At 44.8% G+C, this 16801-nt stretch overlaps 1 protein-coding gene across 1 annotated transcript in view; it reads right to left on the minus strand.

The window, feature by feature from the left end:
- LAMC2 (laminin subunit gamma 2) overlaps positions 1 to 16317 on the minus strand; it is a 54174-nt gene extending 37857 nt beyond the window's left edge. Inside the window, exon 1 of the mRNA XM_036442011.2 lies at positions 16099 to 16317. Coding sequence (XP_036297904.1) covers positions 16099 to 16174 — 76 coding nt within the window. The 5' untranslated portion in view covers positions 16175 to 16317. The remainder of the gene's footprint in view (positions 1 to 16098) is intronic.
- Positions 16318 to 16801: the final 484 nt, after the last annotated feature.

Consider the following 16801-nt stretch of genomic DNA (forward strand, 5'->3'; position numbering starts at 1 on the left):
CCAGAACACTGATAATAACTTCCGCAAATATGCCAAGATGTACTGAGCAGCTGCCCCTTGCAAGCCGAGTCAGGCTCTGAAGACACAAAGGTGACTCGGCAAATCTTAGGAGCTTCCTGAGCGACTTCCTGACATCAGCTCCTAGAACTCACATGCTACTTGGGATGCCAACTAATTTAGGGCCAAGTCAACTAACATCAATCCAGAGCCCACTCTGTTTCCAGGAGTTTAAGTGCACCAGCTCATAACAACACTTTAACCTGAGTTTTACTATTCCCATTTCACAGAAGGCTTAGAAGGAGTAGGTATCTTGCTCGAAATCAGACAGCTAAATGGGCTAAGATAAATTTGCTCCCAGGCCTGTCCAATCACAAAACCCTTACCTTTCCACTTCTCAAGAATCTGGTTTACCACGGAAAGTAGGCATTTTTTTTTATAAATTCAATTCCTTCTTGAATCCTTTCTAATCTAGTACCATCTCATGTTCTTTTTTAGGCAGTGCTAGTTGTTATAAATTATTTTTTATAGAGTCTTAAATCTGTCTCCCTCCCTGTAATTTTTACCCTGTATTCTTGTTCTTCCTTGGAAACACCCCCCCCCCCACACACACACACACCCCTACTCTCTTTTTCATTTATCTATTTATTCATCAGACACTTATTTTAGAGATTGTTCTACATCAGCCAAGCCTTTGAATATCTTAAGATAGTACCCTGTTTCCCCGAAAATAAGACAGTGTCTTATATTAATTTTTGCTCCCAAAGATGCGCTAGATCTTATTTTCAGGGGATGTCTTATTTTTCCATGCGCTAGGTCTTATTTTCGGAGGATGTCTTATTTTCAGGGAAACACGGTAGCCATAGCATCTCCCCCCTTCATCTTTTTTTTTTTCCCCCTTCAGGTTAAGCTGGAAGGCTATCACCTCCAAGACCTCCAACCATCTCCCATGTGATGATTCCTAGATCCTTCTTGACTATCCATCCAAGAACAAATTTTCAGTATGTTTGTTTAAATGACCCGATTTATTACAGTTCTTCTAGTGTGGCTTGAACAGCTCTGCTTCCAACAAGACCAGGTATTACAACTCTATGGCTGCAGCCTATCATTTCATTCAACTCACAGCCTATTCAATTTGTGCTCAAGTCAAGCTCCCAGGGCTTTTCACAGAGCTGGTGCCAAGGCGAACCTTTCCCAGTGAACGCGTGTGTGACTGATGTTTTGGATCTGGAACAGATGTGCCACACAGCTGTCACAGGCTGTGAAGTTTCTACTGAGTACATCATCAGGCATGTAAAAGAGCTACATTCACCAGCCAATGATCCTTATGAGGTTACTCAGCCCTCTGTGCCCTGGATGACTTTGGCAAGGAGTCGCAATTACAAACTTTTCATTGTGCCTTTCTAATTCAGAACAAACTTTTTGCTGGTGATAGTTGACTTCATAAAGACAGCTCATGATATATTTACTTTAGAGCAATATTTAAAAAATAGACAACCTTGTCATTATCTTTTTTTCCTCTTTTTTTACTTATGTCCAAGCTCTATTCTGAAAGAACTATGTTCTACTGTCCAAGCTCTATTCTGAAAGAACTATGTTCTTCCTTTCAAGTCATAGTCATTCTTGGAGATGCATTACAGTTCCAGCAAGGGAGTTTTCCAACCAGCATCTCCACTCTGAAACTTGCCCGACAGGTGACAAACCTATTGTCAATCCTCCTCTCTCTCACGTGGGTTTTTGTCAACCCCAAGGTCATGCTGCTTGGAATGAAAGAACCTATGGGCCTCATGTCCGGGGAGTGCACTGGCCTCCTGTGTCTGCATTATGTGATAATCCCATGAAGACACTCTGTCCAGCCTTGTCTGCGGGACCTTGAAGTTACCAAATGGCACTGAGCTCAACACTTAGCTGCACTGCACTTAGCTCAAGTATCTTCCAAACACTCACACCCAGAGAATGAGGAGAGTTTGCCCTTTTGCATGGAATGACCCCTTTTGTCATGGATGCATTTGCAACATGGCCTCTCTCAAATCATCTCCCAAATTTAGACTAACTTCCCAAAAACCAATTATTACTTAATCTCACTACTGATAAAAAAAAAAAAAAATCTTTATGATTCCAATTTCAGATGATTCCTACAAATTCAGAGCTGAACAAAATGGGCCTCATACAGCTTGTGCCTGGTCTGTCTTACTCTGTGACCAATTTCTGCCCAGCCAGTACCATTGGCACACCACTGGTTGCCAAAGGGCACTGCCAGGCTAGGAATAAGGCGACAGGGAGCAGAGGGAACTCTGCCAAAAGGGCTAAAGGGAGAAGCTGTACACCCCCTTAGCCAATCTTGCCATACAGAAACGATGTCTCCCATAGATAGCATTTCCACTTACGTTCTCAAAGGAGAGAGAAATTTCGCTTTATGTCTGAAATGTACTGATTTTTAACTATTGGCAGAAATATTTTTTAAATTTATTTTTGAAATGAAGCTGGGCAAATATCTTCACTTGATTCTGCCCTTTAAACAGGCCGAAAGTACACCCATGCTTAGAAAAGGAAAAATGAAGCCCTGGTATCTGGCTCAGTGTCTGTATTTAGTAGGTGTTTAGTGCTTTTCAATGAACAAATGAATGAATGTTTTCTTAAACTTCAGGAAATTCCTAGATGTGTTTGTACCATTCAAAGGACTCCACGTGTTCCCACATGTCTGGATGTGCCCTAAAATACAAATACCGCCACTGAGCAGACACTCTGTTCCCCATTCCTGGAGGGGATGCTTTTCTCCACAGAAGCCCCATCTAAAACTAGCATTCTTTGATAGCTTATCATATGACTTATTTAGACTAACAGACCTAAATACAAGGCTAGAATACACTTCAAACAGGAGGAAATTCTAAAAAGGATTTTAGTATACTTTCCTTCCTCTGTGTTTAGTCTTGTTCAATTTTATGCCCAGAATTTTCTCATTTTCATTTTGTAATGTACTTGGTATTTTTCCAAATTCTGGGCCAGCAGCAAATTTCATGACTATGTTCTCTAGTTTCCATCAGGAAGCCTTGGTTCATAAGCAACTGATGGAAGTGTAAAGATAAAGGCCTTGGACATTCCCTTTTTATTAACAGTCCATTCACTCAATCCATTCACCCAACAAATAGATAATAAGCATCTACTGTATGCTAGGCCCTGTTCTAGGCACAGGGGGTAAAGGGTATACAAAACCAATAGATGTTTCAGCCCTTTTGAAGTTCTCATGCAAGTAGGAGGGAAAGAAGATAAATAAGAAATACAGAGAGAATCCTGAGAGTGATATTTGTTAAGGACAGCTACAGAACATGGTGAAAGGAAATAAAAATCAGAGAGTGGGTCAGGTGCTGGTTTCCTATTTTATTTCTATTTTGATAGTGATCTGTTCACGATCTTTGTCCATTTACCTAATGGGCACCATGTGGGGATTTTTTGTTTGTTTGTTTTTTGCTTTTTTTGTTTTTTAAATAAATTATCATGCCTTGTTTTTATAACAAAGGTAGCAAACTCTTTGCCTGTCGTGTTGCAGATTTTCTTTGTCCCTCCTGATAAATTCCCTTTCTCGCCAAAGCGTCTCATTGATAGATTTTGTTTTACTGATTCTTGTTCCTTGTCCCCGCTCCTTGTTCTCTCCTTGGACATTGTGCTATACGCCTATTCCATTCATTTAATAAACATCGCCTCATGCCTAACAGTGAGGCTGCACTTGGTGCTCGGACACTGGGACTTAGTGAAGAAGCAAGATTTCAAAAAGGGGAGTTTCTAAGAGTTTATTTTGTCAAACATGATATTCTGTGTATACTTACTTAATACATATTGGGTTTTGTCAAGCACTCATCATATCATCCACGTTTTCCTCCTTTCACCATGAATCTGGGACCTGGCCTTAAGGGATCACTGAACCAGAAAATACAGAAACAAATCTGACTGGGACCCTGAACAGCCCTGAGGCCTCAGAGGCTCTAGGAATCAAGAAAGGCAGGTCCTGCCCCCTCTCTCCCTGACTCTATCATAGGCGCCAGGTCCCATCCATTTCTCTTATTCGTCTCTTCATTTGTACTGCGCTCTTTCCAAACTACAGACCTCTCTTCAAGGATTTGTCCCATCCTCTCTTTGTCCCCTCGCTCCAATGCCCACAAATCCTTGTCTCTGTCGGCAGGGGTTCTCTCTACCAAGTTTACCCTGAGCCCACCATAAACACTTCTAAAACCGAGTCATCTTACTCAGATTTTCACAGATTTTTTTCAGTCTAGTAAAGCGTGGGAGGTAATTGTGTCTGACTAAGCTGTATGCACCCTCTTCGGCACTTAAGCATTTATTATAATAATAACTATCATAGCACCTGACCCTCAAAGTGCTTCTTAGCAAAGCCCGCCAGGCAGCCAGACACAGGCTGGTCCGCCCGCCGCCACCCCCACCGCACCCCCAGATGCAGATTCAAGGAGCTGGAAACTCTGCGCCAGCAACAAGCAAGGCATCAAGGTGTGCGGAACCCCTCAGGCTCCCTTCATGCCACCACCCTCCTTCCAACACAGCTCCAACAGGTCGGGGCAGGAAGCGCGGGGGCAAAGGCTGTTTCCAAGCTGTATCCGTAGGAGAATAGAAGGAAACTGAAAATATTTCCTCGGGTTGGACGTGGGCCAAGCCTTGGAATACTCAACATCGGTGGCTGCAGTTCATCCAGAGCTCATTGTAAATTTTCCATAGGAAATGCTGCAAACAGTTACGAGAAATTTTCACAATTTGGCATCCACTGAATCATTTGTGCTAAGCAGATCCTCTTTCTTCTGTTCTACACTTAAAACACATGCTCTGCTATTCACCCGGATGATCTCATTGCCATCTTCATGCAATTTAGGGAATCATCGCGTTTTTAGTACTCCAACAGTGGCAGCAAAATTAAAAAGCAAACTTCTTTTCAAACCCTGAAGATGTGGCTCCGCTGACCTCTGCAACTTGATCTCATTCCTGTTCACTGGGCTCCACCACACAGACCCTCACAGGAATCTGGGATGCACCAAGCTCTTCTCTTGCCATGACCAGGCCCTGATGGCTACTTCCTTTGCCTAGGGCTCTATCCTCTTCCACTCTTCTTGAACCCACAGGACAACCAGAGTGATCTTTTAAAAGAGCATAAATCAGATCATGTAGGATCCCTGCTGATAACCCTTCAACAATCTCCCTCCTCTGAATGCCCACAGATCTTCATCCCTACCACTCTCCCAGCATTTATCACTTTCTCTCCCATGTCATCACTATTTGTGTACATGACTTACTTCCCCTTTAGCATTTCACACATCTGTGTCCCCACAGTACCTAATACCGAGCTAGGGATAGTGATTGTTGGATGGATGGATGGATGGATGGATGGATGGATGGAAGGATGGATGGATGGGAGGATGGATGGGAGGATGGATGGGTGGATGGATGGATACATGAATGAATGGATGGATGGATGGGTGAATAGAAGGGTAGATGGGAAAATGAATAGGAAGAGGAAAGAAGAAAGGAAGGAAGGAAGTCTGACTTTTAAAAATGATAAAACAAGAACTCAAACATAGAGAAATCTCACAGCAGTCCAGTATGAAAATTTTTCAACACAATACATAGATTACATATATGGCATTCAGTGTAAAAAGCTAATGTTTCAACAACAACAAAATCCATGGTGAAATGGGAACAGAAAGAATTGCCAGAGGAACACGGTACTTTGAGGTAGAAGGAGTATGGGATGTTCTTCCAGGTAGCTGCTTACACCACATGAACTATTGCTGTGCCAGGATGCCTGTGCGCCTGCACTCTGTGAGCTTGGAGCTGTGAAGACCTTCTGCCCATCATCTCAAAGGGCAGCAAGCTGAGGGCTGTGCATGGGAGGCCGGGAGGCAGGCTGGAGACCATGAGATCAGTTTGCAGAGACCTGGCAGCCTTGACAGGTAATGTACTTGGCTCATGTGTGGGACTAGCTCATGAGCTAGGAATCTTAGTGTCATGTTTGAACTTGACGGTGTGTGCTGGCTGCTATTACGTAGAGCTTTGCTGCTCTCGCTTCCATTCTGCTGCTTGGTGCGCACTTATACTGATGCAGTTAAACAGCAGCAAGGGTATCAAACCAGTTAGTTACCTGTAAAGGAGCAGGCCATGTATAAATCATGTAGAGATGACATTTAATTCTCTTCCTTATTTAGAGGGGAGATGTGTGCCCTGTGTTTCCTTCCTAGCATTGTGTGCCCCTCATCCCCTTTCTGGGACATTGAATCTTTTTCTTTCCTTTTGTGAAACTCTTTCTTCCCTTAAATAGCATGATGCCATTCTGTCAGGTTTCTTCTTGGCTTGTCTGCGGGCTCCTCTCCTCATCCCAATTCTAAATGTTGATGTTCCTCAAGGCTCAGTCCTGAACTGAACTCAGGCTCCTCACTCTAGAATAGGGGTGTCGAACTCAATCAGAGAAGGGGCCAAAATCTAAAATCCAGCCTAAATCTCGGGCCGAATGGTTTACTGAACAGTCATAAACTGTCATTGTGATGGAAATGCAGCGGAGTGCAGTGATGACAGCGCGGTGCGAGCCACATTGCAAGGCCTGGCGGGACGGATTTGGCCCGCGGGCCTTGTGTTTGACACATGTGCTCTAGAACCTCTCACCCAGGCCAAGGCCTTCAGTGACCATGACAGGTGTTGTCATGCTAAGATTCTGCCCTGGCCCAGACTTCATTCTCAGCTTGAGACCCTCATGCTCAGCCTACCACTTTACATTCCCCACTGGTTATCTCAAAAGCTCGTTACATAAAACATGGTTAAAAGAAAACTCATGGTTGTCAACCCATCAAGTCAGAAAGCTGGGAAGCTATCCTTATAGGTTCTCTATCTTTCTTACCACATTTTATAATACGACCCACGAACTAGCTCAAATCCATCCAAGGGCACCTCCACGATGGCTACTCTAGACCAAACCCCAATCATCGCTTGTCTGCCATAGCTTTGGAATGGCATTCCCTGCAACATCCCTTGCCTCCCTCCACTCAGTAGTCACTAAACCTTTTCAAAGTACAAATGTTAGCACTACTGCTCTTCTTAAAACTCCGTGATGCCTTCCCTTTACCTACTTCTAGGGTAAAGACCAGAATTCCTTAACATTGCTTACAAAGATGTCCGTGTTCTAATCCCATATACTTTTCCAGCCTGATTTCCCGTAACACTTCCCACTGAGACATCTCTCCCTCTCCCGTTCATTCCACTTCCACTTCATTTCATATCTTCATCCCCTCTGCTTCTTTAAATTCTTGCTTTGTAAAGGAAAGCATCATTGTGAGGAGAGGTGAGTTGGAATTAACAATCTTAACTACCCTTTCCTGTTTTGTTTGTTCAAAGAAGTTACACTACCAATTAAACATTAATTTATCTTATTGAATGTCATTCCCTTTCTTGGAGTCAAAGAACTGGCCTCATGTAAACTGACAATGCTTTTATGCTCAAATATAGCAACTGTCACCTCCATGTAAATAGCTCGATTGAAAATGGTGAGCAAAGTTAAAGTTGAGAATAGTATTCACTTTTTAAAAGATGACAAATCCCTATTTTCAGAACAAAAGCAATGATTGCAAGTGTCCTTAAATATTCATTGCACCTGAAATGAATATAACATTGCCACCCCCTGATGGTCAGCGCACATCATAGTGAGGTGATCAAACTCCCAGTCTACCCATCAAACTCCCGAGAGGACACTTTGCATATTAGCCATATGTGTGTGTGTGTGTGTGTGTGTGTGTGTGTGTGTGTGTGTATATATATATATATATATATATATATATATATATATATATATGATTACACTTACATGTGCTGATGAAAATGCTCCTAAGTACTGTCTAGTTTTAAAAACCTCCTGTGTGAGATTTTTCTTTCCATGGTTTAAAATAGTTCTCAATTTGGGTGAATATTTAAAACAACATCTGAACAGGTTTTTTTTTTATTAAAACTGATCTTGAATTTTAGGTTTAATGTGTGACTATCTGCTTTAGTTTTATCTTTTTAAGGTTTGTCACAATATGTCTTCTAATCAGAATAAGAAAATGGAACTGGCACATCCCTTACGAGGAATTTTTTAACTGAATTCAGTTTTCTCTCCCACCGTTTTCACCACTACCTTCCCAACAATGCAGCCAGACCACCGGTGCCACATCCTGCCTGGTTCTTTTATTTCCAGGACACATCAACGCCCAAGCAGGGTGAGTGAGGCTGCCAACGGGAAGTGCTCTGAGAAGAGGGACAAAGAGGTCAGGATTCTGATCATCTGGGTCACTCTGAATGATAAAATGTGGGCCAAGCTTTCCAACTCTAAATAGCCTAAAATAATCAGGAGTCAAGGAAACTCAGATCACCACCATTTTTCTTTTGAAAGATGATAGCTTAAAAGGAGTCACCTATTTTCACTCAGTTTATAGCACTTGGTATTACAACCCAGACTTGGAAAAGGCACAGGTGGACTTAGAGAACTCAGCCTAGCGACAATGACACCAGGAGACCACACCTGGAGATGTATTTCCCTAACTCCCCACCTAGTTCCAGTATCTGGTGGGGAAAGGGAAAGACAATCCCAGTGAACAGAGAGGTTGGAGACACTGATTTTTGTCTGGCTAGCAAAGGAGTTGAGGGCAGAGGAGGAGGCTGAGGACTCAGTCTGAGTTCAATAGTAAAGGGAAGAGAGGAGTAGGATACACCATACAGAAGAGCCTCCCTTCTCTCACACCTGCACCTTTAAGGCTCCACTCCAAGGCAGCAGGTGTGAGCTCCAGTGCGAGACTCAGTTTGTGCTCATGGTAAGAATTCTATGTGAAAGTATTCATTCACCTATAAGTAACCCCATGCATCCCTGACCACATAAACAGCAATTTTTGTATTTCCCCGAGTTCATCTCCAAAAAAAAGGATCCAATTCAGAAGTCACATTTTATTCCTAAGAAGCCTACTTAAGAAGCATTTTCTACCTGGCCCAGCAAAAGGTGTCATGTAACCTTTTACAAAGCAGCTGAGATAATGAAAATTAGAGAGCTCAGGACACGTAGAAGTGACATCAAAATGAGGACCAAAAGGCCAGGACCGGTTTGGCTCAGTGGTAGAGCGTCAGCCTGCGGACTAAAAGGTCCCGGGTTCGATTCTGGTCAAGGGCATGTACCTTGGTTGCGGGCACATCCCCAGTAGGGGATGTGCAAGAGGCAGCTGGTCGATGTTTCTCTCTCATCGACGTTTCTAACTCTCTGTCCCTCTCAATTCCTCTCTGTGTAAAATCAATAAAATATATATTTAAAAAAAAAAAAATGAGGACCAAAAGGAAAGCAGTCGTGCATGAGGCATATCTATATACATAAAAGGCTAATATGCAAAGTGTCTCCTTAGGAGTTTGACCACGAGACCAGGAGTTCAATCACTTGCTATGATGTTCACTGACCACCAGGGGGCAACGTGGACTGAAGATGGCAGCTGGCAACTGGAAACCATGGAAGGAAGGCCCGGGCTGGCAGCTAGAAGGCCCTGATCGGGCCTAATCACCAGCCAGGCCTCGGGACCCTACCTGTGCATGAATTGTGTGCACCTGAATAAAGAAAAGCTTAAAAGGAAGTTTTAATTTGTACTGAAATTCTGATTTGAACTGACATTTTTGGAGTATACATTACAAGTAGTATTTCAATTACCTAAATTTGTGATTTGTTGGCTCCTTAAAAAAAGTTACCGAATAATTCTCCACCTTTAAACCCATTGCTTTTATGAACAACATATTCTTGCACATGGAGATTAGCCATAGATTTATTTTCATCTTTTTACTATCACCACATCTCTTCACAAAGACTCACACATTTAGGTATCTGTGTGCTAACTATAACCACTATAGTTTCCAGTTTTGAAAAAAAAAAAAAAATAACATAATGGTAATTCATGTACATTTACAATGTTGGGCAACTATGTGTGGAGTGCATTTATCACATCTCCTTTAATGATTTTTTCCTAAAAATAAACCGTTTTTAAAAACAATAAATTAAAAATTTACTGCTTAAAGTCAGAAAATGAATTAAATGGCCTTTCAGGAGCCCAACCATTTTTAGATCCATAACGAGAAGTAACAAATATTCCAAGAAGAGGTTGGACCATGAAGCCTTCCCCAGGGAGTGGAAGCCATGAGTCCTGTGTCTCCGTCAGACAAATGTGCTGCTTCCCACTACCACTCTCCACTTCCGGTTCACTGTGACTTCCTCTCTGTCTCCACAGATCTCACTTCCTACCATGTTCAACCCCTTTGACAAGGCCAGAGCAGAAAGTTGGGTCGCTGTTGGACCCACTGCTTGCAAAGTGGACCAGTCTGTTTTGAGATGAGAAACGATCTTTAAACTCTTAGGGAGCTCCTTTTACCAAAAGCACAATGGATAGTGATTTGAAACAGCAGTAAGCATGCATAAAGATTGCGTTGTCAGTGTTCTAGCCATAAACAGCATGACCCAGAAAGACTCCAAAACTTATACCTCTGGACACAAACATGCATCAACAGATTCAAAATGTCAACCATCATTGAAGAACAATGATGGATAAAACCCTGAAAAGCTTATTGGTATTTTAAACGTAAATTTTGAATTAATCAAAATTATATCTATTTTTTCTGTCAGAACGGCAAAAAAAATGTTTTTTGGTGTGCCCTAGAATTTTAGTAATTAGTTTATGTGTGCCATGAAATTTTTTAAAAAGTTTGAAAAATCACTGGCCTAGAAGCCTGAAGATGTCCAGGGGGTGTAATTAACATATGCCTTTGCTCTCCTGAACCTCACCTGCCTCTGATGCGCAGAAGGGAGGACTCGGGCCCTTCTGCTGATCAGAGTTGGAGGAAGAACCGTACTTTTTTTCTTTCAAAATCGTGACAGAAGAAGCACCCGTTTGTTGGGAAGGCGCATACACAGACATACAGTCACCCACAGACACAGGAAAGATTCAGCTTTCAGCTTTGGATATGATGCAAATATGACCTCATGTACCTGGGGGTTACATTAGAGCACAGCCCAGTAATGATTCAGCAATCCACTCGGCCTAATTTGTGACTAAGTTAGAATATTCCAGAATCTATGGGGCTCCTATAGACTGGTAATAGATGATTCAAGTCTTGTCCTGGCAAATTTTTCGGCGGGGGGGGGGGGGGGGGGGGGGAGGAGTGGGGGGGGCGCGGGGGGGGTACTGGGTGGGCTGGGGGGGGGGGGGAGTGCGGCAATGAGAAGGAGCAAGAGGGAAGCCATACAGTTGAGCCACCAAGAAACTTAAATGGGGGCAGTGCCTTCAATGGTCCCAGATCTGCCTCTTGCTTCAACAGTGTTTGGACGAACAGACCCAGGGCTGCCCCTTCTCCCAGCCTCCGGCCACCCTCCCAATCACCATCTTCAATCTTCAGCACCACCTCTGGGACCGGCCAGCACACCGGCTTCTTTTCTACGTTAACTCCTTATCGCCAGACAACCATGAGCTCCCAAATTTGTCAGAATTATCCCCCTGAGGCGGAGGCTGCCATCAACCCCCAGACCCCCTGCCTCTGCGGCCGCGGGCACCTACCTCTCTCTGGGCGAGCTGGTGGAGGAGAGGCCGGAGGGCTCTGAGTGTCTTAAAGCTGCAAACCCAGCGCGGTGGCCTCCCTCTCCCCCAGGACGCGCTGAGGCCCCCCAGGATGAGAGGGCAGAACTCAGGGCGCCAGGGAGGCCGCCTTGGCCTTGGGGAGGAGCCTGACCCAGGCCCTTGTGGACCTGGGAGCTCTGGTTCTGCCTACACTGACCCTCAGCTCTGACTTCCTGCAGAACCACTTCCGGGTGAGGAGGTGAAACTCTTCAGGAAGATGGGCCACACCTGGCTCCCCTCTGCAGGCTATGGCCCCCGGCTGGGAGGGGCGAGTGTCTATTGGAAAGGCTCCCCTCCAGCACAACTAGGAGCCTGTGGAGCCCCGAGGCCTTTGAGGGGACCATCTGCACCCCCACCCCCTCCCCAGTGTCTGCCTTTTGCCTGAGCCTCTCCCCGAAACTACTGGCCATTCCTTTAACCACCCTGAAGCCCTCTCATAGGCACTGGACCAAATGAAACAATAAAGCTTTTTGCAGAGAAAAAAACAAATGGAACAAATATTCCCGAGATTGACACTTTAATTTCACGCTCCTGACTTTCCCATGAACACTGGTCACAAATCAGTGTTCTTCCTCAGCTTCTCGGACCAGCAGAGCTAAACCAGTGGCTGCTCCCCCAATCCAGGACACCCAGAGTTTAAGCTGCATGGAAATTTCTAACTTACACTCCAACCCAATTCTAGACTCCTGTTTATTGTACACACTTGAATATAAGGTAAAGATTTTTCTTTTTCAATTTTTTTACAAAGTGCTCACCTTAGAAATGAGGAGCCTGAAGGTGTGCTAGCTTGCTAAGTCCCAGCACTGGTACACGCAGGACCAAGGATTTGAACCCAGGCAGTCTTACTCCAGAGCCTGCGCTCTTATGCATGATGCTACTTAAGCAATTTAAATAACAGAATCCATGGGAGTATAAACCTTTCCACAGATCCTTTCCACTATCGATAGCACCTCTTTTCCAGTACCAGGCCAGGGGAAAAACCACATTGGTGATCTATAATACTTTTGGATACTGAGCTCACTATTCTAGAACAATTGCTTCAAAACTTACCTGATGGCTGAATCCAACAGTGTATTTTACTCCTCGTCTTTGTATATTCATATTTTTAAATCTGAATATCGGTTGTTACTCCTACATTGCCGAAACTCATTAACTCACTGCCTAACAAAACACACCTCTTTCTTAACTCTTTTCTCCTCGGTGCTCATCCCTCCTGATTCTCCCTCATTGTTCTCCCATCCACTTGTTAGGTGTTGGGACTACCTCTCTCTCCCAGGTAGTCTCATCTACTGTCAAGGCTTTGCTTTCCACCTTTGGGCTCCCAACTGCATATTTCAAACTTTTCTTCTAAACTTCAAAATCATAGTTCCAGCTGTTACCCAGGGTCTTTGGACACCTCTACTCTCATCTCAATCAAATTCAGCAGGTGCCCCCAGGAATTCCATCCCTCCTCTTCAATGATCAACCTTGCTCCCAAATCTCATACTTTCTCACAGTCCTCATTTTCTTTCATGTTATTACTGTGTAAACAATCACAGGAACTGAGCCTTGGACCCATTCTTGGATTCATTCCTCACAATTTTCCCTTACCGGTATCCCTAACACACACTTAGTGGATCACCAAATTCTTTCCATTGCACCTTTGAATTATCTCTGTTGACTGTCCGGTTTTTACTCTTGCAACGGCCATTCACTGGCCTCTCCTGGCTCACCTCCATCCTGTAAGCCTCTGAGGGAGTGGCCTTGCCTATATCCTGCTTATAAACCACCTGCAACCCTGTTTTGCCTACAGAACACCATCCCAACTGCACAGTCTGGCATGTAAGGCTCTTAGGGACCGGATTCTTGGCTACAGTTCTAGTCTCCTTCTAGCCTCTTCTCCAGTCATACCGTCCCATGGGAACTCTGACCCAGACCATTGGAGCCACATTCTCTCCCACCAACTGTGAGCTCCTGGAGGGGAGTATTCCTCCTCCTTACTGATCTCCAGACATCCGAGTTCATTATGCCTATAGAGTTAGCATTAGACTTTTTTTTTTTAATAATATATATATTATTTTATTGATTTTGTACAGAGAGGAAGGGAGAGAGATAGAGAGCTAGAAACATCGATGAGAGAGAGTCATCGATCAGCTGCCTTCTGCACACCCCCCACCGGGGATATGCCCGCAACCAAGGTACATGCCCTCGACCAGAATCGAACCCAGGAATCCTCAGTTCCCAAGCCGACGCTCTATCCATTGAGCCAAACCGGTTTTGGCTAGAGTTAGCATTAGACTTTTAAAAGAAAGAAGGTTCCAGGCATTTTGAGGCACTTTACAATAACTTCTCATCCTTTCAGCAGCTCTACGGGGCTGCACAGTACTGCTGCCTCCAATTAACAGGTGAAGAAGCAGACTCTGAGCGGCTGAGGTTACTTATAAGGAAGTAGAGGAGTAAGTGAATGAGATAAAATATAAAGCCAGGTCAGGCTGCCTCTGAACCGTGTGCTCTAGCTGAGACCATCCCCGAAAGTCTTGCTGATGACATCTAACACCATAACTTCACCTTTGAGGGAACAACCTAGAAGCAATGTTATTGCTTTGGACTCACAGGTGTAGACCAGAGGATGCACAGATGTGGGAGGCTTAGGGAGATGGCAAAGTACCATACTTTCAACCTAACTTCCGCTGCATTCCAACATCCCAGGAGTGGACAAGCATGAGTGCAACACCTGAATACCAAACTTTCCGCACTCTCACTGAACCCCAAGGCGATGCCTTTTGAAAAGGGAGTCTAATGTCTTAAGCAGTCCGTCCCCAAAGTAGAGGGAGTTCTAGAAATGAGCCTGAATTTAACGGTCTACACAGAATGCTCAGAGCTGGTCCGTCTTTGAGAAGGGACAGTCCAAGCTCTGTCCACTTGAGTCTGATTTCATTAAAGACTTGATAAGATCCCACACATTTGTTTCTACTATCTAATGCTAACTAACACACACACACACACACACACACACACACTCACACATGCATACTTAACCATAGTGAAGGGGAAAATTGCTTCAATAATTACCCATTGGGTAAATATGTACCTTTCTTCTTTATTACTTTCGTAATGTGGTCCCAAAAATTCCATTCTAAGAATCCTGAATCAAGTTCCAATTCTGTCTCTGCCAACAGCTGCCTCTGTGGTTCTGTGCAAATCCATTTTCTCATTTTTTTTAAGCCACCAGATTCTAGCAGTTGATCTATAAAAAGTCCTTTGTATATTCCAATATTCAGAGACTATGCTTACTTTTACAATGTTTTTTCCCCACTGGCTTAAGACTACTTATCCTAACTCTGAGGGAACGGAACCTATGTGATCATCTTCATAAATAGTTTTTTAAATGAAAGTTATGATGATGTGTTGGAAGTTAATCCCAAAACCAATTTAGAAAAACAAAACAAGAAACAAAACCAAAAGGACCGTATCAGAGGTTTGAAACACATGCTAAAATATTCCTGCCATTCGCATCCCTTCAGGCCAGCATTTACCCAGACGCACAATAATAAATGGAACATCTAAGATGAGCCCACAGTGGGCATGAACATCGTCTCATGTTCATTCATGCTCACGTGTGAAAATGCCTCTTAGCCCCATTGAAATGACTGCTGGAATGCCATCGGGTGCAGGAAGCAATATAAACATGAAAACTCAGGGTAATTACCCAGTCAAGTGTCAGTGGTGAGACTAAGTGACAAGGAAAACACCCGTTATGTGTTGTCATAGCTGATACATGCGTACAGTAGGTGGTTGCTAGGCTGCCTGCGAGTTTTGTTTATATCAGCTGAACTTCTCGGGGCATGACAGCCACGGGGAGCCCCAGATAAGATCCAGTGATCTATGGCGAAATGCCTGCTGAGTGATTGCTGTAGGAAAACACTATAAAAGGTAACATTAATCAAAAGCAAGGCATCTGGAAGACTCAAGAGGCTCATTTTTCCATCCCAAAGGTGAAACGGGAATTATGGAAGGAGGATTACGGAAGAGGTTCATTTTCAAACTTCGTGGTGCTCCGTCACAGAGAACATTCACGCCGAAATCCCAACAGCAAAAACACGCAATGAGAAAAGCGTTTAGGCACCAACATTTAGTCATTGCACGTGGTAAAAAAAAAAAAAAAAAAAAAAAAAAAAAAAAAAAAAAAGGCAATCAAAGAGAATGCTTAAAGTAAGGAAACCCCTGGTTTGGCACACCTGTTGGCTTCCCAGTTGTTTTTAAGTCAGAAAGCTTTGCATAGTAATGTTAGTCTTGTGGAAACTCCATCTCTGGAAAAGCCCCAATGGGGGTGGCAGAGAGGAGGCGGGAGCTCAGAGAGGTTCTGGGCGAAGTGGGCATCTTCCGATGTGCATTCAGCCTCCCCGTCTGCACAGAACGGCCAGTTCGCAGCCCAGGACTGCGAGCTTCCCTCCTGGAACCGACTCACCTTCCCTCCCGAAGGTGGCCCGGGCGGCAGGCAGGAGCAGGACGCAGAGGCAGCAGCTGAGCCAGAGCGCGGGCATGGCCGGGCCGGCCGGGCGCGCCGTCCACTGCTGCAGGGGTCGCTGCCTGTGGCGCCTGGCGGCCGGTGGTGGTTTTCACTCTGCACTCCCGCTGTGCCTTCCTTTTCCTCGATCAGGTGGTTTTATCGACTCTTCTACCTGACTCAGTCCTGACAGGAAGAGAGCCTGCGTCTCAGGGTGTGACTCACCTGTGAATAAGGAGGACCCAGCCCTCGGGAGGCAGACAAACAGCACCAGCCGAGCTGTAAAAGCGCTCACCCCGGGCCGCGGGCTCCCCCCCTCGCGCGCACACCTGGCCGGGGCCAGCCAAGGGTGTGGTGCGTGCGGAGGCTGCTGCGGCCCAGGGATCCTTGGGGAGGAATGTGCCAGGGCCCTCCTCCTCTCCCGGGGTGGTCCAGGGGTGCAGAGGGAGCTAGCAGACCGCCCCTTCCTCAAACTGGGAGGTCCGGCCTCAAGTGCGCACACTCAGAAAGGAATTGGCAGCCCTGATCAGCTGTGGTCTAAGAGGCACCAAGGAGAACAGGCCAGTCGGAGGAGAGTTACAACAGGGTCCTCTTCTCAGCCTCTTTCGGAAACACGGATCCCAGCCCACCCAATCTGCTGACACCTCCTTCCTTCCCTCACCAT

The sequence above is a fragment of the Pipistrellus kuhlii genome, unplaced genomic scaffold (genome assembly GCF_014108245.1).
Source record: "Pipistrellus kuhlii isolate mPipKuh1 unplaced genomic scaffold, mPipKuh1.p scaffold_m20_p_18, whole genome shotgun sequence".
NCBI classification, from domain to species: domain Eukaryota; kingdom Metazoa; phylum Chordata; class Mammalia; order Chiroptera; family Vespertilionidae; genus Pipistrellus; species Pipistrellus kuhlii.